Source organism: Mesoplodon densirostris, chromosome 4 (genome assembly GCF_025265405.1).
Source record: "Mesoplodon densirostris isolate mMesDen1 chromosome 4, mMesDen1 primary haplotype, whole genome shotgun sequence".
Lineage (NCBI taxonomy): Eukaryota > Metazoa > Chordata > Mammalia > Artiodactyla > Ziphiidae > Mesoplodon > Mesoplodon densirostris.
The window spans coordinates 79,480,337-79,507,973 of NC_082664.1; the positions used below are offsets into that span (position 1 = coordinate 79,480,337).

Genomic DNA, 27,637 nt, shown 5'->3' on the forward strand with positions numbered 1-27,637 from the left:
TTCTGCAGCTTCACTTCAGCTTTTTTGACATTCCCTAAATTGAACTGGTGATGCTTGGCTTCATGAACAGTGGATATTGGCAGCTGTGCAATTGCTTTTATAACTGGTTGTTATAAAACCACCCCCAATAAAAAACCACCTCCAAAGTGAGTTCTTGGATATATTCAAAGAGTTTGTACCAATAAGTATTAGGTATCTATATACCTGTGTGTCTTTAGGAAAGGCAAGGAATGAGCGTTTTAGAAAAGTTTTAGGGATAGGCTAGTTGAATGAGAACAATCCCACAGAAAATTATGAAAGAGGCAAGGCCTCTGCTGGCCTCCCATCTCCTCTGTGCTCCCTCTCTTCATGCCCTTCTAACCCTTTCTGTGAGTACCCTGAGCCCTCCTGGAACTTCTGGGTTGACCGGATTTTTGCATGTTTTTCTTTTTACCTTCTATTACTTTTATCTTCATCTGTCTTTGTTAAGAAGTTTCTATTAAAAAGCTTCCTCTGGGCTTCCCAGGTGGCGCAGTGGTTGAGAGTCCGCTTACCGATGCAGGGGACATGGATGCGTGCCCTGGTCCGGGAAGATCCCACATGCCGCGGAGCGGCTGGGCCTGTGAGCCATGGTTGCTGAGCCTGCGCGTCCGGAGCCTGTGCTCCACAACGGGAGAGGCCACAGCAGTGAGAGGCCTGCGTACCGCAAAAAAAAAAAAAAAGCTTCCTCCTTTCTCTCTTCCTTCACTCAAAATGTTCTTTTATGTAGCTTTTTACTATTTAGGCCCATTTAGGAAAGACCTGAGATATCACTAGAGAAATCAATGGTTAATAAATGGTTATTGTGTTACCCTTCCCAGGGAATTTTCTTTTAAGCTTGGAAATATTGAAGACTGGGCAATGCCTTCATTTAAGAAATGAAGTATCATAATATAGCATTCTAAGCTCATGATTGTGTGGAGGGATGTTAGCCACAGAGACACCCCTGGGATACTTCACATCATACGAGGGAGTGGACACCTTCACTGCCCATGTGACACTTCAGCCACTTTGATGGTGAAGACATTGGAAATCCATACAGGACCAGCAGTGGCTTACAGCTTTTTCCTTTTTCTCTGCCATTCCATTTGGCTTCAGATAGGCAAGAAGTAGGAAAACAAACAAAAAAACTTGATTAAGGCTTCTGGGTTACTTCTTTAAATTTCAGAATTAAAAATTTTCACTTTTCACTCTTTTGGCAAAATATATGAATTGTGTCCAGAAGAGACTCAAAATTTGTGGCCTAATATCTTCCCCCCTCCCCGACTGCTTTAAGTTAAATAGATAATTAATCTCAAATCTTAGAAGGTACTTCTTGGAGAGTAATGTTTTCTAAGGATCTCAAAGTCCCCTTTCCTCAGGATTTCTGGGAGGTATGTTAGCTCTGTTTTATAGAAGAACCTAAACTGAAGCCTTGAGAAGTCAAGAGACCCTGGTTAGGGTATACATCAAGTTCCCATGTGGGGAGAAGGGACTTTTGTCTTGGGGCTAAAATTAGAGCACTCTCCCATTCTCAGCTGTATCAAAGCTTTGCTAGTCAAGGGTGAGCTGGGAGTGGGGAGGAGGTTGCAATCAGCCTCCTGGCTGATGCCTTGAGTTGCTTGAGGTCAGCCAGAGAGGAAGGATACGTCCAGGTATGCTTTGATTTATGTTGCTGTGTGATTCATGCACTCCGTCAGACTAGCTGCTTTCTTCCCCTGTTCCTCTAACAGGCCGTCTCGTTGCTGGAGATGACTGTCAGATGCTTTCCCTGCATAGCCACCATCACATGGCCCACCACCGGAGCCTGGGAAGCCTGACCACAGACCAGCATCTCCGAGGCATGAATAATTAGGTAGGCATAATGGAAGGCACTCACTGCACCCTCCAATTGCGTAAGCCCATTACCGAACTCTGCTACATCAGCTTCTATCTTCCGAGGGGGGAAGTCAGAGGATTTTCATACAAGGGCACCATAACTCTAGACAGATCCAGTAAAGGGTTTCATAACTGCTACCACGTCAGGGAGGGGTCCGACATCAACAGCCTCAGCCGGCAGCCGAACGAACATCCAGGCGACATATTTTTCAAGCCAACTCCCACGAAAGACATTCTAACTGAGCTGTACAAACTCACGGCCGAGAGGGAGAGACTGCTGGCCAATCTGCTGAGCTCAGACCACATCCTGGGCATTACGATGGGGAACCAGGAGGGGAAGCTGCCAGAGCTCTCTGTGAGCCTGGCCCCTGAGGACGACTGTTTCCAGAGTGCTGGCCACTGGCTGGGGGAGCCCGCCGTGGGCTGTCTCAATAAGAGGAGCTCCCACGGGAACAAAAAGGCCCGGAGGTTTGGTGGAAGGAGAGAGAGCTTTGAGGGGCTCTCTCAAAACTCCCTGCAGAAGAGGACAAGACGAAAGGGGCATGGGGGCCAGGGATTGCCTCCTCTGATGGGGAAGGACCAGATCTGTTCCAGCAATGCCCTTCCTCTTTCTCAGACAAGGCCTCATCTTTGGCTCCTAGAGGAGAGAGGCAGCTTGCTTCTGAATGGAGCACTTACCTCTTCCCTACAGAGGAGAGGGAGCTTCACCCCAGAGACCCCCAGGACACTGGATGCTGACTCTGCCTTGGGGAGCTCCAAGAAGGCTCCTGAGGTTGCGGGGCATGGAAGAGGCGGGCTGCCCCCTGAATGCAGTTCCACAGAGCCAGGAGATGATGGTGCCACGAGGCCAAAGAGGGGCCCTCGCAGGCTGGCGCATCTGCAAACAGGTTCGACCGAAAGTCACAAGGAGCCCGAGAAACATCCAGAGGCAGAGGGGGGCCGGACAGAGAAGGCTGCTGAACGGACTTGCAGGAAGAAGCCTATTTCCAAAGTGGTGGCCAAAGTCCAGGATCTGTCTGTTCAGGTGCAACGAGTAGTTAAAACGCATCCTGAGGGTGAGGAAAGGGTTGCCGTTTGCCCAGCAGCCCAAGCTGAGTTCATACCCAGCGCAGACTTGCTCACCCTCCCGGAAGCTGAGGCTGGGGCTTGGGGTGCCCGCTGCTGGGGCAAGGAGCAGAGAGGGGACAGGTCATGGCAGCCATCAGCTGAGGAGTGTCCCCTAGCCAGCATTGAGGGGGCTGTGAACAAGGTCCTCCTGAAGGTGATAGAGAGCGAGAAATTAGATGAAGCCATCGAGGGGAAACGGCTGGGATTTCCCTTCGGGACGACAGCCACCCATACCCTCCCAGAAACCGGCAGCAAGAGGGGAGCTGGGGTGCTTCTGAGTGGCCACAAAACCTTGTTTCTGGATCTGCCCCACGGTGTGGACCCTGGAGGTGATGAGAAGAGGCCACCGCCCCCAGCACTGGCAGCTCTCGGCACGGTACTTAATAATTCATCCTTTCCGTCCAGCACGCACAAATGGATGTCACCTGTTCCCTTGCCTCTCTCTCCAAGGCTCCCCAGCCCTCAGCAGCATCACAGGATCCTCCGGCCCCCTTCACTGCCTGCTGAGAGGGAAGCCGCTCTTGATGACTCTCTTGGTAGAAAGAGCCGTGCTTTCTCTGGGTCACCCTCTGCTGACACCTTGGAGCCACCACTCTCTGCAAAGGTCACGGAGACCAAAGGAGCCAACGCGACCTCCCTCAGAGCGGGCCAACCTCGGTTGGTGCCTGGGGAACCTTTGGAAAAGAGCTTGGGGCCTGGGAGGACCGCAGCTCAGCCCCAGCACCGGTCACCTCCAGGTTAGTCCCCGTTTAAAATGCTTTACATGTGTTCCTGGGCGACCCCAAACTGTCAGTCTGCTCGTGCTATTCAGACACTGGCTAATTAACGATGAATCAAAATTCCTCGGCCTGGTAGTTAATTCACCTTGTAACAGGACAGCTGGGAGTCGTATACAAGAGTGTGGAGATGGTGAGGATGGTGTTGACTTATGGGGTCAGGGTTGTATTTGCTTCCAGAAGCAATACTTTGTAAATGTCTTTTTAAATTTTTTGTTTTGGAATGCTCTAAAACTGCCTCCATGGTTGCTTAATACAGGACTCTCAAAGGAAACAGGACTGGGCAGAGAGAAGTAGTAACTTGTCACTGCCTTTGATGCTAAGTGGCCCCTTGACCTAAATTCTGCTGTTCATGCTGCTGGGGCGGCTTGGATTTGTTGGGATCCTGTAAGCAGAAGAGCAGAAGCATGCTGTGTCTTTGCTCATCTGTCTGTTGTTAGAGGTTTTGGGTTTTTGTGGGGGTTTTTTTTCTTTTTTTTTTTTAGTAATCACTTTTATAAGCACCCTTATTTTATGAAAAAAACTTTTTTTTTAATACTAGAAGAGGGATGAATTCCTTCTAACTTGAAGAAACTGGGTTCAGATTTTCTTTCTTTAACAGTTTTTTATTTCCCAAACAAACACGAAGTAATGTTTATTCTGAAGTTATGTTTTATGTATGGGTTTCTACTGTTACTGGTATAACATCATGTCTTATGCAAAAGGTACTAAAGAGCCAGTTTGGCTCGTATGTTTCATGTGATTTAAAATTTTATATGAAAATAATTTTGGTGGTTCTATAAGTAGGATCAATAAGACTAAAAAAGACGGTGTATAAAAGGGCCACTCCTGTATTCACTACATTTTCCAGGCCAGCGCGGCCAGATGTTTAGGGTCATGTATGCCATTGTGTAGATAATAGGTTCTTTTTCAGTGGTCCTTTCACAGCATATGGTCAATGCTTTGTCTAGGCTCGTAATACGATATATAGTCTCTTAAAGTTTAGAGAAAACATCATGTGCAATTTTTAAGATAAAAATATCTGTCTGGGAAAGAGGAATTTCAAAAGCTTCTGTTTATTTTGAACTCTTGCCATTTTATGAATTTCTCTATATCATTGATCCAGGGTGTGTTTCTTTTAAAAATGTGGTAAATGCTCTTCATTTTGTGTTTGTAAGTATTGCTCTTAGTTTGATGAGACTTGCTACTTCCTAATATAACCAAACTGCTTCATCAGGAAAGTCATAGAATTGTAGATTTTATATCATGTGTCATAGAATCCTAGTGATGAAAATCCTTTCTCCCTGTGAATGCTGAATCAGCCTTCAAAATACTTCGAAAGGAAGCTCTCTGCAACGATTAGATGGAGAGATGGGCATGCAAGAGCTGCCTCAATTCCGAAAGCTCTTTTTAGAAGTCACACTAAATCCTACGATGTGGTGTGCCGCTCCTCCAGAAACTGTGCATTAAATAATACATTGAGCTTCAGTAAATCTTTTCTCCCCACCCCCACTGCCCCGATTTAGAATTATCTTTTTATTTTATTGTCCTTCTTCTATTAAAAAAAACCCCAAAAACAATATTATAAAAGCTCCATCGTATTTGGCTCAAGGTAGGCACACAGAGGACATTCAGTTTCTCTGATGACTGACCTTAAGCTCACTGAGGGGCATGTTCAACAGGTGGTCACCCTTTTCCCATGACCTCTCCACACCACTGTGCAGAACCGTTCCCTTTGCTTTGGCCCCAGCCTTCCATTGGGATCTTTGTAGCATTTTAAGAGCCAGTCATTAGAATCACATGGATTCCTTGATAGGGAGACTGCCTGTGCTTCTAACGTTACAAAAGAAGGCATTGGAAAGGGGGAAATAGGAGCAGGAGAAGCCTTTTTTTCTGTCATGGATAAGTTCTCTTTTGCTGGGACCTTCCTCCAGTAATGTGCAAACGTTATCTCTTATCATCATCCCTCTTTGAAAAGCATGAAGGGAGGGAGTTCTCCAGATAGTATCTTTGATCTGTATCTTGTGTTCCTATCTCCTGCTTTTCCTTTAATCCCCCTTCTCTGTGGCCACGAGTCCTCATCATATTCTGGATCCTTCAGTGACTTCCTGCAGCTGATGGGTCCACACAGGGAGAATTTTGCTACTTCCAGCTGCCTTTGTCTTTCACTTCATTTCTCCTCCCTCCACATCCCGCATCCCCAGACGAAGGGTGGATCATTCATTTACCATCACCCAACAGTAGCCCTTTATCTGAGTCCAATTCCCACCTTTCTCCCACGTTAGCTATTAACCAGGTTGAGTTTATGGTCTATGAACATTTATTTCCTGTGGAAATAACGTCTAGGTATTTTATTGAAGTGATGGTGATTAAGATTATTGAAAGCACTCATTAACTGCCCAAGTAAGAGATTAAGTCTGGCAAAAGTAATCAGATCCATTTCCAGTTGGAAGACTCTTTAGCGTTATGGGCAAGTAGTAATTCCCAGCAAAGAGTAAAATCCGCTTCTCCTTCTCACAGGACCAAGCAGTGAAAGCCAACATTACCATCCACACAGGAAACAGCATGAAGGCTATTGGTCTACCTCCTGTTGGCTTTATAATTTTCCTAACTCTTCTTTCCAAGGTCTATGCACAGGAATTTCTTGTCTGGTGGTGATGTGATCAAACAGAGAATATGCTAACAATGAATGGTGGCCAGATTTGTCTTCTCATGGCCCTCCTCTCCCCAGTTCCCCATCGCCACCCTGACCACTACCTTGGTTTTATGGAAACAGCTGTAGAATGTTCCCAAGCCTTTGTGGAATGGGGTATTTTCTCAAGCCTGAAGGACTCTAGTTGTGCTAACCTGAATAGCAGTGTCCTTGGGTCTGGGATTCCCTTCTGTTTTTCTGGCCTTCTTTTACCTTTGATCTGAAATAGACCCCCTTTTTTATTTTGCGGTACGTGGACCTCTCACTGTTGTGGCCTCTCCCGTTGCGGAGCACAGGCTCCGGACGCACAGGCTCAGCGGCCATGGCTCACGGGCCCAGCCGCTCCGTGGCATGTGGGATCTTCCCGGACTGGGGCACGAACCCGTGTCCCCTGCATCGGCAGGTGGACTCTCAACTACTGCGCCACCAGGGAAGCCCTGAAATAGACCCTTTTAATGCCAAAAGAATCACATGTAACTGGGCTCACCATACTCAGGAAGATCCCCAGTGCTTCAGTGTGCTCCTCAGCAATCTCATGATCTTTCCCCTTTGAAGTCACTGAGGTGGTGATGGAGGCATGTGCCCCAGGCATAGTTCCTCTTGATATTGTGAATCATGTTATCAGTGCTTGTGCCCATCAAAAGATGTAGTTAATGTCAACTGATTAAGGGTTGAAAGGCATATTTGTAACAGATTTTATTATATCTAATGCTGCTGTCAAAGCTTTGATTTGTCTTTGGGCATGTGTTATGGGGAGTAGATAGAAATTCTCCCTATATTAATACTGAGGTTTGATACAATCCCCCCCAAATTTTAAAGAAGCTCCACAACTTTAATGGCTATACCCAGCCATTTAAGATTACTACAGAAAGTATATAGTGCATAGACAATTATCTGTAATTCATGTTAAGAAAGAAAGATTAAAAATTGAATATACTGGGCTTCCCTGGTGGCGCAGTGGTTGAGAGTCCGCCTGCTGATGCAGGGGACACGGGTTCGTGCCCCAATCCGGGAAGATCCCACATGCCGCGGAGCGGCTGGTCCCGTGAGCCATGGCCGCTGAGCCTGCGCGTCCGGAGCCTGTGCTCCGCAATGGGAGAGGCCACAATGGTGAGAGGCCCGTGTACCGCAAAAAAAAAGAAAAAAAAAATTGCATATACCATAGTATATCCATATAAAACATATATAGGGCTTCCCTGGTGGCGCAGTGGTTGAGAGTCCGCCTGCCGATGCAGGGGACACGGGTTCGTGCCCCTGTCCCGGAAGATCCCACATGCCGCGGAGCGGCTGGGCCCGCGAGCCATGGCCGCGGAGCCTGTGTGTCCGGAGCCTGTGCTCCGCAACGGGAGAGGCCACAGCAGTGAGAGGCCCGCGTACAGCAAAAAAAAAAAAAAAAAAACATATATAGGACTTAAATTGACAGGAAATACATTGCTACACACTTTTGAGAAAGTAAGGGGATTGTCATTGAAACTATATGTAACTTTGATCTAGCAACCTTATTTTAGGAATTTAGGTCACATAAATAGATGCACTAGTAAAAATATATGCATAAGGTTGTTTACTGCAGCATTGTGTATAGTGGTCAAAGCAGCTGGAAAAAAATGGAGTGTCAATCAGTAGAGAAATGGCTACATAAATTAGAGTATATTTAGTCTCCGTAATATTATGAGGCTATTTAAAGTATGGAACTGGATCTCTATCTAGCAAGTTGCAAAATAATGTAGAATATGCTCTGTTTTTGTAAAGACAAGTTCCACCCCTCTCTATATATGAGTATATATGTTTGGTATGGGTTTGAAAGTTTGAATGTCATGGAGGCAGGTGTAAAGAAAGACAGGCCAGGCTGTTCACATTCTTTATCTAGGGCAAGACAGGGTGAAGGTGGGGAATAAGGTGAAGGGGAAGGATCCAAAAAAAACAACAACAAAAACCCTAATACAAACAAACAAAAAAACAAAAGCACTCGGGAAGAGCATTAACTTCTTTCCTTTACATATTTTTACATTGTTTCACTGGTTGTGGTAAATGTGTCACTTTTATGATTTTTAAAGAGTTAATGAACTACATTTTTTTTTTTTTCTTTTTGCGGTATGCGGGCCTCTCACTGTTGTGGCCTCTCCCGTTGCAGAGCACAGGCTCTGGACGCGCAGGCTCAGCGGCCATGGCTCACGGGCCCAGCCGCTCCGCGGCATATGGGATCCTCCCAGACCGGGGCATGAACCCGTATCCCCTGCATCGGCAGGCGGACTCTCAACCACTGCGCCACCAGGGAGGCCCTGAACTACATTTTAAAGAAAAAAATAAATACCCCACCTAGAGGGGTTGTGTGTGTGTATGGGTGTTGGGGGGTGTAGGATTATAGCTGAACCACAGTTTTCTGTGTCTTTCCCATGTCCTTTAATGAAGCAAGAAGCTCAGTATTGAGACTAGAGCATTATTACAAAGGGGTATGTAGGTTGCTAGAGAGCTATAAAAGCAGCACCCAAGAAGGACAAGTCAGGGAAGCAGGATTATATAAGGAGGGAGCAGTATCCAGAGACCAAGAGAAGAAGGCAGTTAAGAAAGGCTTCTGACCCTCCTACACTGTTGGTAGGAATGTAAATTGGTATAGCCACTATGGAAAACAGTATGGAGATTCCTCAAAAAACTAAAACTAGAGTTGCCATATGATCCAGCAATCCCACTCCTGGGCATATATCCAGACAAAACTATAATTTGAAAAGATACATGCACCCCTATGTTCATAGCAGCACTATTTACAATAGTCAAGACGTGGCTAGCAACCTAAATGTCCATCGACAGATAGATGGATAAAAAAGCTGTGGTACATATATACAATGGAATATTACTCAGCCATAAAAAAGAATGAAATAATGCCATTTGCAGCAACATAGATGGACCTAGAGATTATCATATGAAATGAAGTAAATCAGAAAGAGAAAGACAAATACCATATGATATCACTTATGTTTGGAATCTAAAATATGACACAAATGAACTTATCTACAAAGCAGAAACAGACTCAGAGATGTAGACAACAGACTTGTGGTTGCCAAGGGGGAGGTGGGGTGGGAGAGGGATGGACTGAGAGTTTGGAATTAGCCGATGCAAACTATTATATAGAGAATGGATAAACAACAAGATCCTACTGTATAGCACAGGGGACTATGTTCAATATCTTGTAATAAACCATAATGGAAAAGAACATATATATATATGTATATGAAAAAGAATGTATACATATGTATAACTGAATCACTTGGCTGTACAGCAGAAATTAACACAATGTTGTTAAAATAAATAAAAGAAATTAAAAGAAAAGAAAGGCTCCTGGGTTAGACAGTGTCCTGACAGGGAACAAGCACCCAGGCCTGAAGGAGCAAGGGAAGCAGGGGTCAGTGGAACCCAAACAGGGGAGCTTAAAGGAGAGGGCCACAGGGCAGGAACGGTGGCTTGTGGTAGAGGCCCTTATCAGAGAGGAAGCTGTGGGAATAAATACCCTGGCTTCACTCTCCTTTGGTCTTCTGCCTGGAAACTTTCTCGAACTGAACCAGCCAAAAGGCAGAGTAAAAGGGAGTGGGTAGATGTCTCCAAGCTCAGCCTTCCAGGGCCCAGGGAAGGATGGAGAAGGGTCAGAGTAGATTTGGAGGTATAAGATGATGCAGATAGGCTGAGCCACGAAGAACAAGAAATGTAGAAAGAGTGGGATTTTAAGAGAGTGACAGGGTAACAAAGAATGTGTATGTGTGGTGTGTTTTGATACTGAACAGTGGTTATCTTGATAATAAATGATTATTGCAGTGTTTCGTTTCTTTGTCGTATGACCGTTCTACCTCTAAATTTAATTTGGTTGACTGTCTCTTTTATTGCTAAAAGTACAAACTTGAGGAAGTAAAAGAAATAATTGGGAGATCTTGTGATAGTTTTCAGCCTGTGGATTCAGAAAAAATTATCTAGTTTTTAAAAACAAAGCTCTTATATTTAACAGTGATTGATAGCACATTGTACTCGATTGCTTTTTGTGAAAAGCACAAAAAGAATTTTAAAATATCTTCCACAATTATCTCAAATTAAGAATAACTAATTAGCATATGAAATATGAAATAGATTTTCTACTAATGAACAATTTGTATTTTGAGGTCAGTTTCCATATAAATAAATGGTGAGTGTTTCTCTCATTCACATTTTGTTTTTTAAAAGGGAATATGTTTCAAAGGCCAGGACCATGACCACGATCTGATGTTTTAAAACTCCAAGCCAGTTCTACATATGTGAATTTTTTCCCAAATTAATGTCCAATTGTGCTTTGAGGATAGCACCTTCTTGGAAATGGTTTTTACTTGTTTCTTTTCTATTCTTGGAGTCAGAGCACAAGATTTAAAGCATGGGTGGCAGTCTATGGCCCTAGGCCATATCCTTCAATCTAAAGTAATTCCAAAGACATAGAAACAGCAGAATTAACACTGCAATTAAAAGTTATAGCTACTGAAAAATCTTAAAAGAGAAAAACATTTTATAAATAAGTATTAAATTTTGAAGAAAAATTTATGGCATACTTTATTTATTTACATAACTCAACCATTCTGGCTCATAGCATCATTGGTCGGGGTATAAAAAAAAGACTCAAACTTTTAGTTGTAATTGGATTAGAAGCATTTTATCAAATTGATAGAGCAAAGTACTGAATATTGAGATTGTGTGTTTTATTTCATTCCTCCTGGGCTTTCCTGGAAGAGGGTGCATTTTGAAAATCGTAAACTCCACCCTAGGACCACTCTCTCCCTCTTGCTGGCTTTTACAGTATCAGGTAAATGACTGTTACTGCTTATCTTACGTCATCCTCTTTCTGATCACTTACAAGAAAGTAGCTTCTGTTAGATACTTCTTAAATGGGCATAAAGCCATATTTAATACATTTTCGTGGCCTCTGGGCTGTGATATTAGGCCATACCATCCACCTAGAGTTCCTCTATGTGCCCTGGCATCTCAGCCTCCTGCCATAGTGAGTTCTGGAGTTCCTTCCCTCTCACAGAAGGACCTAGCAGGTTTTCCCAGTCATGGATTGTTCTACTACATTGAACCAGATGCTTTCTATCTGGCCCAGAGCCTTACAAGACAGAACTTGAACTAGAATTGGGATTCAGGTATGTATAGGATGTAGAGGGACTTGTGGGGACCTTGAAGGCTATTGAACCTTAAGGAGGAACAGTGGACAGTGGAAGGAGATGTATCACGAGAGAGCAAGCCTGGGCCAAAAGTCTGTGCACAGACATTTTCTCGTCCTCCTGAGAGGGCCCTTACCCTCTAAGGAGAAGAGGCTTTAGCATGAAGGGAAGGAAGAACTTTGTCATCAGAAGCCCAACAGTTTTGCAGTGTGGAAGAGCTGTTCAAGGGTAACAGAAATATTCTTATTTTACTGAAGTACAGTTGATTCACAATGTATTGATTTCTGCTGTACAGTAAAGTGATTCAGTTTTATATATATATATATATATATATATATATATATATATATATATATATACACATTCTTTTTCATATTCTTTCCATTATGGTTTATCACTGGATATTGAATACAGTAGGACATTGTTGTTTATCCATTCTATATACAATACATTGCATCTGCTAATCCCAGACTCCCAATCCATCCCTCCCCCACTCCCCCTTGGCAATCACAAGTCTGTTCTCTATGTCTTTGAGTCTGAGGAGAAGCAGAAATTTTCTTGCTAGCCAGAAGCAGGGCACAGCCCCAGCCTCCGTGGTCCCAAGTTATTAGCAACCCAGTGGCCCCAGAGTGACAGAGGCACAGAGCAGAAGGGTAGCCAGGGCAGCAGGCTCCCGAGCGCAGAAACCTTGAGGGACCCCTGGAGGCATAACTGGGGAGGAAGAGCCTGAGAAAAGACTGGATTTCATGCCAAGCAAGTGAGGGTGGGCTTCAGACACTGAGGTTCAGATTTTCGTGCAGCGTGTGACACAGTTTTACTCACTCTGAGGCAGTAAGTTGGATCATCCAGGTTTCACGTATTTTTCCTAAAATATTCTGATATGGGTTTTTTGTTTGTTTGAAACCTAGTTTAAAGTTTTAAGGTTGAGTTTTGCATTTGGAGGGAGAACCCCAAAATAATCCTGTGGCTGATGAAAGCTGTTGGTTTCCAGTTTAGCCCAGAGAAATTGCGGAGAGAATAAACACCACGTGAGGCTTGAGCCTCAGCACGGTCTCCCCAGGATTCAGACAGGTCTGGGCATATCTGGTTAATTAGATGGTTAGACCTGTCATGAGTCTTTTGCTCGAGTGCCCAGAGGATGGTCACCAGGCAGAGCCCCTCCAGAGGAAAGCAGGATTTGGGGCACAGGAGAGGTTACCAGACCTTTGGGGTCAGAGTGGGAGGGAGGACACTGAAAATAGCATAAGTTGTGTCTTCCTGATTTTCTGCTGACTCGTGTCTGGATGGTAGGAAGAGAGGAGAGCAGTAGGAAAGCAGTGTGAAAATTTAAAGAATAATTTGACTAAAATGTCCTTAAGGTAGTGAAGGCGGGGTCTGCATAGTAGAGTGTAACAAACTTGTGGGTGAAGGGGTCCTGCTCCAGGTGCTGCTGGGGCAGGATGAGACAGGGCACATGGTGGAGGGAACCGGATTTGACCTCATCCCAGAGAGGAGAGGGGAGGTGGGGAAGGTAGTCAGTAGTGCCTAAGCAACGCACCTGGTACCTTAGCTGCAGCAAGCCGCTGACAATTCTAGCAGCATCCAGAGACACCTTCAGCAGCCAGATAAGTGAGGACAGCAGTGTTGATGAGGGATGAGGAGGATTGGATCCATGTGATCACGTGCTTCCTGGAATGATCTGGAGAAATTGGTGTGTAGGGGGAGGGAAGCCCCCAAATTGGTAGAGCCAGAGAAATTCTGATTTTGCACCATGTTGTTACTCCCCTGACTGCATTTGCTAGGAGTATCAAATTCACAGGGTTGTTTTGAGTATCAAATAAAATAATGTCAACGAAAAATGCTTCCTAACACATTAGAAAATGTTAGCTTTATTATAATTACAGATCATTATTGGCTCATTGGGTCAGAAAGGATTCTCTTTTTAATATTTATTTATTTATTTTTGGCTGCGTCGGGTCTTAGTTGCAGCGCGTGGGCTTAGTTGCCCTGCAGCATGTGGGATCTTAGTTCCCCGACCAGGGATCGAACCTGCATCCCCTACATTGGCAGGCGGATTGTTAACCACTGGACCACCAGGGAAGTCCCCAGAAAGGCTTTTAATAATCTACTCCTTTTGGTGTTTTCCAGTGATGAAATGATGCTACAAATAATAGGCCACAACTGGTTATTGTGAATTTCTTGATTTGCTCTCAAAGCTTCTACATTTGCTTCTGTTAAGTCACTTGCTATTTTTGAAGTGACATTGGTCTCTTATTGGTTTTTTTTTTCCTTCCAGGTTCACTGAGATATAATTGACATACATCACTGTGTAAGTTTAAGGTGTGCAACATAATGATTTGATTTACATAAATCATGAAATTATCACAGTGAGTTTAGTGAACATCTATGCAATGTTAAAGAAATAGAAAAAAGAATTTTCTTCCGTGACGAGAGCTCAGGATTTATTCTCTTAACAATTTTCATATATAACATACAGCAGTGTTAATTATATTTATCGTGTTGTACATAATATCCCTAGTACTTTTTTATCTTATAACTGGAAGTTTTGACTTTTTGACTGCCTTTATCCAATTCCTCCATGCCCCTTACTCTGAGTTTGTTTGTTTGTTTATTTTTGAAGTATAATTGACCTACAACACTATGTTATTTCCTGTTACACAGCATAGCAATTCAATATATCTATACACTTCAAACTGATCAGCATGAGTTACGATCTGTCACCATGCAAAGATGTTACATAGTTATTAACTATATTCCCCACACTGTACACTTCATACCCCTGGACTCATTATTTGTATCTCTAATCTCCCTCACCTATTTATTTCCTCCCACATCCCCCTCCCCTTGGTAACCATTTGTTTGTTCTCTGTATCTATAACTCTGTTTCTGTTTTGTTTTGTTTGTTGGATTCCTTTCTCTCTTTTGTGTGTCTATTACAGACTTTTGGTGTGTGGTTATCATGAGGTTTATATATAGCTATCTGTTGATCTATGTTATCTATCTATCTACCTATATGATGCATTTTTACTTCCCTCACAGCATGTTTACTGTTTCTGACAATATATTTTACATCTAATTGTTTTGTGTATCCCTTAACTACTTATTGTGGATATACACAATTTTATTACTTTTGTCTTTTGACCTTCCTACTAGCTTTGTAGGTGGTTAATTTACTACGTTTACTGTATATTTGCCTTTACCAGTGAGATTTTTCCTTTGATTTTTTTCATGTTTCTAGTTGTGGCCTTTTCTTTTTCACTTAAAGTAATTCCTTTAACACTTTTTGTAAAGCTGGTTTCGTGATGCTGAACTCTTAGCTTTTGCTTATCTGTAAAGCTTTTGCTTTCTTCATCAAATCTGAATGAAAGCCTTGCCAGGTGGATTATTCTTGGTTGTAGGTTTTCCATTTTCATCACTTTCAATATATTGTGCCACTCCCTTCTGGCCTGCAGTTTCTGCTGAAAAGTCAGCTGATAGTCTTATGGGAGTTCCCTTGTTGCTTTTCCCTTGCTGCCTTTTTTTTTTTTTTTTTTTTTTTTTTTTTGCTGTACGTGGGCCTCTCACTGTTGTGGCCTCTCCCGCTGCGGAATGCAGGCTCCAGACGTGCAGGCTCAGCGGCCATGGCTCACGGGCCCAGCCGCTCCACGGCATGTGGGATCTTCCCAGACTGGGGCACGAACCTGCATCCCCTGCATTGGCAGGCGGACTCTCAACCACTGCGCCACCAGGGAAGCCCCTCCCTTGCTGCTTTTAATATTCTCTGTTTATCTTTGATTTTTGCCATTTTAATTAGAATGTGTCTTGGTGTGGTCCTTTTTGGGTTGATCCTGCTTGGGACTCTGTGCTTCCTGAGCTTGGATGTCTGCTTTCTTTCCCAGGTTAGGGAAATTTTCAGTTACTATGTCTTCAGATATGTTCTCTACCCCTTTCTCTCTGTCTTCTCCCTCTGGGAACCCTATAATGTGGCGTTAGTATACTTGATGTTATCCCAGAGGTCTCTTAAGCTGTCCTCATTTATTTTTATTCTTTTTTCTGTTTAGCTTCAGTGATTTCCACTACTCTGTCTTCCAGCTGACTGATCCATTCCTTTGTATCATCTAATTTACTGTTGATTTCTTCTAGTGTATTTTTCATTTCATTGATTGTATTCTTTGTCTCTGTTCGGTTCTTCTTTGTATTTCCTAATTCTTTGTTGAAAACTTCTAACTTCTGGCTCTGTTCATTCAGTCTTCGCCCGAGAGTTCTTTGAACATCTTTACAATCACTGTCTTCAACTCTTTATCAGGTAGATTGCCTATCTCCACGTCACTTAGTTCTTCTGAGGTTTTATCTTGCTCCTTTATTTGGAACATATTCCTCTGTCGCCTCATTTTGCCTGATTTGCTATTTTTATTTCTGTGTATTTGGTAGGTTGATTATGTTTCCTGACCTTGGAGAAGTGATCTTTTGTAGATGTCCTATGGGGCCCAGCAGCACACTCCCCTCTGGTCTCTAGAGCTATAAGATCCAGGGGTGCCCCCTATGTGGGCTATGCGGGTCCTTCTGATGTGGTGGACTGACTACTGTGGGTCATCTGGTAGGCCTGTCTGGCCTCCTGGTTTGGTTGGTTGCCAGGCCCTGCCTTGTATGGAGGCTGCTGGTGGTGGCAGGGCTGGGTCATGAGGCAGCTAACTGCTGAGCCCTGGGGGGGTCCCAGGGCTAGTGCTGGCCCATTGGTGGGCAGAATCAGGTTCTGGGGTAGGTGGTTGTGGGGCTGGTGTTCCTGGATCTACTGTCAGCCTGCTGATGTATGGGGCCAGGGTGTGTGTGTGTGGAGCTGGGGGAGGTTCCAGAGTTAGTGCCTGCTCACTGATGGGTGGAATCGGGTTCTCTGGTCTCTGCAACAGGGACCCTGAGGGTCCCAAGGCTTGCACTGGCCTGCTGGTGGGTGGGACCAGAGTCCAGAGGATCCCAGGGCTGGTGCCAGCACACTGGTGTGTGGGGTCAGGTCCTGGGTCCTCTGGTGGACAGGGCTGGATCCAGGGGTTTCTGTGGGCTCAGAGAGTCTTAAGATAATAGGCCTGCTGGTAGGTGGGGCTCTGTCTCTCCCTGGCTAGTTGCTTGGCCTGAGATGCCCCAGCGTTGGTGCCAACAGGCTGGTGGGCAGGGTCGGGTCTCAGAGCTAACAAGCTAGAGGAGGGAGGACTCCACAATGGCACTTGTCAGCACCAGTGTCCACATGGTAGAACAAGCTCCCCCAAATGGCTGCCACCAGGGTCTGTGTCCTCAGGGTAAGCTCCAGGTGCCTTCTGCCTCTCCAGGAGACTCAAAGATCAGCAGGTGGGTCTGACCCAGGCTCCTTTCAAATTACTGCTTCTTCCCTGGGTCCCAGAGCATGTGGATTTTGTGTGTGCCCTTTAAGAGTGAAGTCTCTATTTCTTACAGCCCTCTGTCTCTCCCCAAAGCAAGCCCCACTGGCCTTCAAACCAAATATTCTAGGGGTTCATCTTCCTGGTGCAGGACTCTCAGGATGGGGAGCCCAATGTGGAGCTCAGACTCCTCATTCCTTGGAGAGAACCTCTGCAGTTGTAATTATCCTCCCATTTGTGTGTCACCCACCTGGGGGTACAGGTCTTAACTATACCAAATCTTCACGCCTCCTGCCCATCTCATTGTGGTTCCTTCTTTTTATCTTTAGTTGTAGGCTTCTGGCCTTTCTCATCAACAGTTGCTCTGTAAATAAATAGTTATAAGTGTGGTGTGCCCATGGGAGGAGGTGAGCTCAGGGTCTTCCAACTCTGCCATCTTGGCCACTCCTCCAGTCTCTTATTGTTTTATGTAGGTTAATTTTGGATTTTTCACCTAATTTGTAAAAAAGTTGAAGATGGTGATCATACATGATATGTCTGATGCACTCTCCAGAATATAGCTTAAAACTAGTCCACTCAATAGCTTTTGAATCAGGGGAGTTTTCTTTTTAATTAAAGTAATTAAAAAGAAATTGGAATTGCATTTCCAATACTAATGTCATTCCAATATGAAACTGTAAATTAAAGAATGATATAGTGGGCTTCCCTGGTGGCACAGTGGTGAAGAGTCCACCTGCCAGTGCAGGGGACATAGGTTCAGGCCCTGGTCCGGGGAGATCCCACATGCCACGGAGCAACTAAGCCCATGTGCGACAACTACTAAGCCTGCACTCTAGAGCCCATGGGCCACAACTACTGAACCTGTGTGCCACAGCTACTGAAGCCCACTTGCCTAGAGCCCATGCTCCACAATAAGAGAAGCCACCGCAATGAGAAACCCATGCACCTCAGTGAAGAGTAGCCCCCGTTCACCTCAACTAGAGAAGGCCCGCGCATAGCAACAAAGACCCCAACACAGCCAAAGAATAAATAAATAAAACAAAAATCTTTAAAAAAAAGACTTATCAGAATTGGTGAATTAAAAAAAAGAATGATATAGCAAAATAAAAGAAAAATAAAGGTCCCCTTTCTTTCTACAAATTATTTCTGAACCACCTGAAGTCGTAGCTTCTCTCTACAAAGCTTTGTCAATTTCTCTCCTGATTACTATATCATATTTTTGTCAAGACGATGGGTCTTGAACCTCAATTATTTGCATCTTATTATGTTAGTACATATTTTCCATATTCTTTCATTGTTCTGCCTGTCAATCTTGAGTTCCCATCAAGATTTTTCCTGCCTTATATTCTGGTTGGAAGATTTGCAGCTCCTTAAGTAGCATGCCACCAGGTAGTCAATATGTATTGGTTTAGGTAGATTTTTATGGTTGTTGACTTTAATTAAAAACAGCCTTCAGTGTACAAGTGACAAGGCAGTGACTGTTAGTGACAAATTGCCCTAAGACGAGTTAGACAGAATGATGGGAAATTCCTTAAGCTGGTGTGCCACATCATACAGCAGAGTGGAGTGGGTTTGTCCCTGCCATTCTCTTGGTGTCTCATCTGCATTTGGAACCTGTTTCTGCTGATGATAGAACATGTCAGAATTAAAATAGACGTTTCCTTATTTTTATTTTTAAAAAAGGCCTCTCAGATTCAGGAATGGTGTCACATTCATCATTATGTCCCTGGAATCAGGTTTAGTAAATGACATATGGCATGTATTCAGTGAATGTTTTTATTGAATGAGTGAATAAATGGATGGATGAAAGATGAGAAAACTTGGTCTGCAAACTGGTAACAGGGGCAATTTTTTCCCAAGTTAAACAGAATGAAACTGGTTTTGTGCCCTATTTTGTGATTACTATCATGTTTTGGGTAGAAAATTTTTATTTATTTAAGGTTACTTTATTTTTTTAAAAAGTAACCTTAAAACTATTAATCTCTGCATAGGTTTAGGAATCTGAATGTACCCAGAGGATGGGAATGATATTAAATGAAACCTGGGTCCTCAAAGCCAAGTGTTTTTGTGAACAAGTAGACTGTTCTTTTCATTGAAATAACTTTACAACATTATCAATTTTACCAGAACAGACCTTTTTTTTTTTTTTTTTTAACCTTAAATGAGGCTTAACTTTTCTCAAAGCCAGTCACTCAGGGGTGGTCAAGTGATCAAATTTGAAATGGAAGCCAGAGGCAGCTTACTGTTTCATGTGTTTTGCTGGTCACAGATTAACCATGTTTCATGGTGCATGATCAAAGACCAGCACACTTGCACCAAGATACACTTTATGACCCAACACACTGGTGGACTAGAAGGCTGGGCAGGTAACATTTAACTCTTCTAGGCTGTGATTCAGGGGGTCCGAAAAGGCTCACCTGCTGGGTGCCTGATGCCCACCATTGAAGTTTGCCTTCAAGCTTCAAATAGTGAAAGCATTGTTGTTGGAATAGTTGTGTATAATACACATATAAATTGAGGCCAGGTGATTGATTTCCAAAATCTGTGCACAAAACTCAAGTCATATTAATTTACCCATAAAGCTCCTGTTATTACCTAGCAGAGCAGGACCCTTAAAGAATGAGTTATGGGGGCCTCCCTGGTGGCGCAGTGGTTAAGAGTCCGCCTGCCGATGCAGGGGATACGGGTTCGTGCCCCGGTCCGGGAGGATCCCATATGCCGCGGAGCGGCTGGGCCCGTGAGCCATGGCCGCTGGGCCTGCGCGTCCGGAGCCTGTGCTCCGCAACGGGAGAGGCCACGACAGTGAGAGGCCCGCGTATCGCAAAAAGAAAAAAAAAAAAAAAAAAAAAAGAATGAGTTATGGAACAGGGTTCCAAGAGTGGATGCAGAAGTCAAGGCCAGGAAAGGAATGGGCAGGCCTAGGTAATGGCATGAGAATTTGAGGCCCTAAACCAGTGGGCAGTGTGATAACACCAGGGACCTTAATTACATCAGCAAATTCCTTTGCCTTTGCCATATAACTTAACTGAGTCATGGACATGATGATATGCTGTCATATTCATACGTTCTGCCCTCATTCAAGGAGAGGGGATTATTCTGGGCGCGTTCCTCCAGGAGATGGAAATCAAGGAGACTGTTGTAGAATTCTGCCTACCACCGTATCCTTCCATTATCTAGGAGTTTCCATTCACTTTCTGGTCTTGTCTTCTGCTTCCACTATCAGAATCCTGTCCCTATAACTTTCCCTAATGGAACCTAATCCATAAGAGACTGTTTTCATTTCCAGATCATAATAATCATAGTATATTGCTTAAGAGTGTGTGTGCTAAAGTTCAACATTTTAGTGTTAAATCCCAGTTTTGTTACCTACTAGAAGATTGGCAATGGCCTCAATTACCTCATTTATAGAGGGAGTGATAATAGTATCCACATAGTAGATATGGGTTGTTAAGAATTAAATGAAATAAAACATTTAAAGGGCTTTTCAGAGTGTCTAGCATATAATTCTCCAAAAATGTTTAGATATCATTTTTAGTATATCCTGTCTCAATGGTTTTATTCATATATTATTTCTATATATGGGATACCCTGATAAGTTCCCATGCATCCTTCAAAATTCATCCTAACCTTGGTTATGCAAAATGTCAATGTTTGCATAATACTGGGAAACTGAATGAATAGTATAGGGAACTCTATTTTTTAACTTTTCTATAAGTCGAAAATTATTGGAAACTAAAAAGTTTTTTAAAAGTCCTAAATGTTATCTCCATTATAAAGCCTTCTGATTCCTCTCACTGTAGAATGAATACTTTCATTCTACTCTCATAGAACTTTACACATGATGTTTATCACATTATATCGTATTATTCGTTTACGTCTCTTTCTAGAATATAAACTCCACGGACGCAAAGACTAAGCTTTATTCATCTTTGTATCTCTAATATATGGCATCACATCTGGTATCACTTACAGCACGTATTACATAAATGCTGGCTCAATAACTAATTCTTGAATGAATTTTTGTTTATTGTACACAAGAAATTCACCAATGGCAAAATTAGGTGTGACGATAGGAACTTACGGGAGAGTCAGTGTGGTGTAGAAACAGTGGTTATCAAAGTGTGGTCCTTGAGCAAGCAACATTATTAGCCACAACTGGAAACTTGTTAAAATGCTGTTTCTTGGGCCCCATCCCCCAGACCTGCTGAATCAGAAATTCCGAGGTTGGAGGCCAAGCTGTCTGTGCTTAACCACTTTAGTGAAGACCAAGATTAAAAACATAAATTGTTATACTGATGTTTAGCTACATTACATAAATTCAGAATCTTTTAGGTGTAAATACTTATTAGAGGGAAATGATATAGATGAGTTATCCTTGAGAAATAATTGAATTCCCACTTAGCCATTTCTATGATGATTTTGAATAATTATTATAGAATGTATCAGATATAGGGATCTATAAACATGGAAAGGTTTCTTAATTTTTTTTATTAGCGTTCTTCCAACCAATTCTTGCACATTGATTTCATACAGGAAGATAGAATGCTATCCTTGAATATTTCCCTGTCTGACATTTGTTGCTGTGATTACAACTTTTTTTCTATTAATCATAATATGAACCGTTCTTGCCTCGATACAGATGTCTTCAAATAACTCTTGATGCCTGCCAAGTGCCAGCTGCTGTCATGTGGTCTAAGATGCTACTTCTCCAAATTGTATTTCAGCATCCATTAGGCTTTCAGTATATAGCTTTTGTTACCAGTTTTATGTTATCAGCAAATATTGGTGGAGTTACAGGATTTCATCTACTAAGTAATTAAGATATTACAATCACATATCTTTATTCTAAAGAGCTTTATTCTAAAGAGCAGTGCTACTATTTTGTTGCCATCTTTCTAATTCCTTTAAGAACAAATATCTTAGAAAATCATATGATAATGTATGACTAATCTCACAAAGAGCCTGAATCAGGAAATCATTTGCCTCTTTGCTGCAGAAGCTGTTAAATCTTAGCCTCTGTGTTACTGGAGGAAAATCACTTCCTTCTGTCCTTTGGGCAGTAGTTTTGTTTTAGAGATTTGGAGGCTGCCCTTTCAGAACCCACCTGCCTTTAGATACCTTTTTTCCTTCTCAGGCTAAATAGACCATCATTCACACAACTGTTCAGTTGAGCTGGGTGGGGGAAGAAGACCCTGCCTTGAAATCAGGAAACCCAAGTTCAAATCCTGCCTCTGTCAATTACTAGCAATGTGACTGTAAGATACCACCTCATCAAGTCTCATACTTAACGATGGATTAATAACATCACTCTTTCAGAGTTGCTGTGAGAATTAAATGAGAAAGCATACATCAGAGTGCTTTACAAATATAAGGAATTCCTTTTATGATTACAGATAGCAGCCTTGAAAAGAGAAGTCACTTTTTAGTTATTTTTAGCGATCCTAATAGTCTCTATGCCAAAGAGGCCCAAAGTTAAATGGACATTCTCTGCAGATGACATCCTGAGAAGCTGCATTTATTTCCTCATCCCCCAGGGACACTATTTACTGTCATCTCTTCCAGGTGGGGAACCAGTAAAAGGTCATAACTTTCTCAGCTTTGTATTTCAAGGCAAATAGGTTTGGCAGTGGTGAGAACGTGATCAGCTGAAAACAGAGCTAAGAATCAAACAGCTCTGTGATGGTCTTGGTGCTCATAGCAACAAGGGGTATATTCCAAAATACTGTGGACTCAAAACTAGACAAATTTGGTTGGATGTGCAGTTGAAGGAGAAAACAGTCAAGGATCACCGGCAGGTTCCTGCCCCAAGTGACTGGGAAGACAACTCTCTATTGAAACATGCTGGGTCTGTGACCAGTCATAGAGTGCTGATGAATGGACCTGTGTCAAAATGTAGAAGGGAATCACTGGCACTGGCATGTCACAGACTCATCACCGCCCCCTGTCCTGTCCAGAGCTTTTCTCTTCAATGTCTTGCTGGCATTCTTAATCAACTTTGGAGAAAAACTGAGGTGGAGAGAGGTGTTCGGTGACAGAGCAAGGTGTGCTAAATTCTTCCTAAGCTAAATGGAACAGGATTCAAGTCAAGAGGATACTGGAACCATCCTGCATTTAGTTTAAAATATCCACTTACAAGTAAAGGACATAGGAGAATTCGGTTTCAGCCTTAGCTGACAACATATTGATTTTGAGCCAGTTGGGTAAGGGGGCTATTTAAAATAAAAAGCCAGGCTACATTAGTGATAGATATTCATATCAAGGGAAAAAATGTGCTACTGTACTCTATATAGTCTGACAAATCTGGAGGTTTTGGTGTAATTAGAGGTACGCCTTTGAAGGGGGCTGTTGACACATTGGATTACATGCAGGCGACCAGGATGGAGACCTATCTGCAAATTTTTTCATAGGAAAAAGAATCCAAAAGAATAGTGAGACAGTAAATTGGAAAGGGGGTACCTGACAGAGGCCGTGTAGTGAATGCTGTGTGTGACACCCAGATCCCCCTGTCAAGATCAAAGCCCTAGTTCCCTCAGCTACCTAGCTGTCTTGCTGGCTGGTGGCTGACCACTGAGTCCCTCCCCAGGCCATGCCCTCTGCCTTAGGGAGCTGCCTCACCAGAGATTCCACCCACTTCTCAGGGGCAGCCCTATCCAATGACCAGTCTATGTGTGAGGGTACCAAAGCCCAATCCTTAACTTGGGCAGGAAGCATCTCTGAAGAGCCATCCCAGCTTCAGTGCTCCCTGTGTGATCAGCCTCGGCATCTGTTGTGGCTGCATCTCCTTCTGCCCAGCCCTGCATCCCTCACTCTCTAATAGGTGTGTGCCCAAGAGCACCCTCCGCCAAACTTTCTGCATGGAAATCTCTCAGTTCATTACCCCGGGATTCCTGCCTGCAACAGCTGACATTACAAAGACTGCGAAAGGATAAATTATTCAATAAATGATGCTGGGCCAATTGGTTAGCCATATGGAAAGAAAAAAATAAACCTCCATGCACAAAATCTATTTCAGGTGGATCTAGAACTGAGATGTGAAAAGCAAAACTTGACAGTTTTTAGTAGAAAATATGCAAGGATTAGGAAAGGGTTGCTTAAAAGCACAAACCATAAGGAAGATTATTGGTCAATTTGTCTGTATTAAAATAATCTGAAATTTAAAATCATTTGACTGTGACAAATGATACCAATTTTAAAGAGTAATAAGGAAAGCTGGGAGAAGATATTTGCAGCACTTATGACTAACAAAGAGACTAGATAAAGAATTCATATAAATTAGTAAATAAAAGGCAAACTACCCAGGAGAAGAAAATAGTCAATTCACTTAAGAGAAAATCTGAATGATGAGTGAGTTTATGAATGAGTGAAAATATGCTTAGCCTCAGAAGCAATTAGGAAAATGACAATGAAAGTAAGATCCTATTTCAGACACGTCTGATTGGAAAAAAGTATTTTAAATTTATTTTATGATACTTTTCCTTCCCTTTTCCTTCCTCCCTTCCTTTCTTTGCTTCTATGCCTTTGCACGTGCTGTTTCCGTGAGAAACTACCTACTCACCCATTAAGACCTAGCACAAATGTCATCTTTTCCAAGAAGCTCTCCTAACCTTCCTAATTAGAGTTAAGCATTTCCTCTTATATATTCCATATAGTACTCTGTGCTTCTTTCATTTCAGAACACTTAGCATTGTCATAATTATTTATTTGCATGTGAGTCTCTGGCACTAACTAGATTATGAGCCCCTGGATGGCAGGAGTCATAGGATGTTTCTCTGCGTGCCTCTGGCATTTATTGTAGTGTCTGGCACTTGACTAGTAAATATGTATTAGACAGACAAATGAACAAGTTCCTTGCCCCAGTGGCTTTTTCTGAAGATCAGACCCCCTCAAAATGAGGGCTGAAAAGTCAAATGCTCTGCAATGGTTGTTGTGCTTTCTTTTTGATGTATCCACTAAAATGCATTCCAGATAAACTCTACTTTTGAAAAGAGTTTTTAATTTCTCATTACCTGCAGTGGAACATATGGGTAAATGTGGTCCTCACCCTCAATTTAATTAAAGAGGATAGCAGGGCTTCCCTGGTGGCGCAGTGGTTGAGAGTCTGCTTGCCGATTCAGGGGACACGGGTTCGTGCCCCGTTCCGGGAAGGTCCCACGTGCCGCGGAGCGGCTGGGCCTGTGAGCCATGGCCGCTGAGCCTGCGCGTCCGGAGACTGTGCTCCACAACAGGAGAGGCCGCAACAGTGAGAGGCCCGTGTACCGAAAAAAAAAAAAAAAAGAGGATAGCAGATAAGCTGGTTCTTTTTACCATAGGTAGAAAGTTGCATAGGGACGAACTAAATGTTATTTTCCTTTGTTTCTTATTGCTTTTCTTCCCGGCATATTGCTGCTTTAGTGGTATTATCAGGAATTATTTATTTATTTATTTTTAAAATTAATTAATTTATTTATTTTTGGCTGTGTCGGGTCTTTGTTGCTGCGCGCGGGCTTTCTCTAGCTGCGGAGAGTGGGAGCTACTCTTCGTTGCGGTGCATAGGCCTCTCATTGCGGTGGCTTCTCTTGTTGCGGAGCATGGGCTCTAGGGCACACAGGCTTCAGTAGTTGTGGCACGTGGGCTCAGTAGTTGTGGCTCGTGGGCTCTAGAGTACAGGCTCAGTAGTTGTGGCACATGGGCTTAGTTGCTCCACAGCATGTGGGATCTTCCCGGACCAGGGCTCAAACCCGTGTCTCCTGCATTAGCAGGTGGATTCTTGACCACTCTGCCATCAGGGAAGCCCCAGGATTTATTTTTAATCCTGAAAAAATGAAAGAAGTATACTTTGCCTAGAGAGATAAAATATGTTGACATATTTTAAAAAATAAATTATCTCCCTCAGGAAATCTAAGTCTTTGGAATCATATGACCTCCCTCAGGAAATCTAAGTCTTTGGAATCATATGACCTCAAGGCATTTGAAAATTTTCTTCTTTCATTTTTAAAAACCAGGAGCAGTTCTACAAACTCCACAAGAGAGTATATGACTTAGTTGGTATTTGTCACCTCTAAACAGTGATTATAAAATATTAAAGTTGGGAAGGATCCTTTGGCCTAGTGCCTTCACGGTACAGGTAAGGGAAGTGAGGTTCCATCTGAAGAGTTGTAATTGTTTAGTGATAGAATAGTCCAGATCTTCTAACTTCGATTTTGGTTATTTTCTTCTCTCTCTATTTTGTCCCCACCACCAATTTGAAGGTAACAAGAAACTTATTTGGATTTTCAGGGCATTTCTGTTACAATCCCTACTTAGGTATTTACTTTGGAGCCCTTGAAATTTCCCCAATAAGCAATTGCCTGGTGGCCTTTGTTCCATCAATAATTAACTTTCATTAGCACCTAGACTCAAAGCGATAAAGCAACTTAATTCCAGAGCACTATAATTATTTAGGCTTATGGTCAATATGGAGTAAGAGGTAAAAGTTTGAAAAATAAATTAAAAATTTACTTGCTAATTAAGTAACATAATAAAGAATTTGTTAGGGCTTCCCTGGTGGCACAGTGGTTGAGAATCTGCCTGCTAATGCAGGGGACACGGGTTCGAGCCCTGGTCTGGGAGATTCCCACATGCCGTGGAGCAACTAGGCCCGTGAGCCACAACTACTGAGCCTGCGCGTCTGGAGCTTGTGCTCTGCAACAAGAGAGGCCGCGATAGTGAGAGGCCCGCGCACCGCGATGAAGAGTGACCCCCGCTTGCCACAACTAGAGAAAGCCCTCGCACAGAAACGAAGACCCACCACAGCAAAGATAAAGAAATTAATTAATAAACTCCTACCCCCAACATCTTGTTTAAAAAAAAAAAAAAGAATTTGTTACATGTAATAATCTTATATGATAATTGAAATATAATTAGTAGTATCCCAGGAGTTCCATTTGCTCATTGGTAAAAATGAATAACTTAGAATAACTCTCTGAGGACAATAAATCTTTGAGGATCTTTTACCTCTAAATATTTTGATTCTCTGAGAATTCACCCAGACTTTGCTTGTCTTGCAAAGTTAACTGATGCTTGAAGTATTGCTTAACAAAGAAGGTTTTCTTCATTTTTTTTTTTGAAAGTGATCTGTGACTAAAATGCTGTCTTGTCTTTCTGAAAGGTTCCTAGGAATCTCATTCATTAATCTGCATATATGTGTTCTCTCTCCTTCACGTACTTGGTAAGACTATGATTTATAGAAACTAAATAAATTATAGTTGTTCAAACCATGTGATACTTGATTGAATGGATGCACGGTTTGAAGGAGGCATCGTGGAAGAACATGGGTAGTCACATCTATGCTTGAGCCTGAACTCTGCTGCTATGGTCCAATGCAAGTTATACAACCTCTCTTAGTCTCAGTTTTCTCTGCTCTGCATTGTGAATAATAACAAAATGTACCTCATAGGGTTCTTATGAAGAATAAATAAGCTGCCAGGCACAGTCAGGCACACTGTAGGCCATCATGTCACTGGGGTATGCCAAAAGAAACTGTGACAGCTAATAAAATTTTTCTTTTTTGGTGCGGACATCTACGTTTCCTATTGAGCTAATTGAAGCTTTAAGTACCTTGCTGTTACTGTCCTGCAGTATGTGCTTTAAAAAACTTACTTTTTGATTGTATATTCAAAACAGTTGGTCATAATTTGATGTGCCAGTGAAGATAGGAGAGTAGGTTTCTCATTT

The 27,637-nt window shown here is 42.8% G+C and overlaps 1 protein-coding gene across 2 annotated transcripts in view; it reads left to right on the forward strand.

Moving 5' to 3' along the window:
• Nucleotides 1-1,861: 1,861 nt before the first annotated feature.
• The window catches only part of FMN1 (formin 1), a 411,489-nt gene continuing 385,713 nt past the window's right edge, over nucleotides 1,862-27,637 (forward strand). For both annotated transcript variants that reach the window (XM_060096555.1, XM_060096556.1), the window contains exon 1: nucleotides 1,862-3,719. In XM_060096555.1, coding sequence (XP_059952538.1) covers nucleotides 1,862-3,719 — 1,858 coding nt within the window. The remainder of the gene's footprint in view (nucleotides 3,720-27,637) is intronic.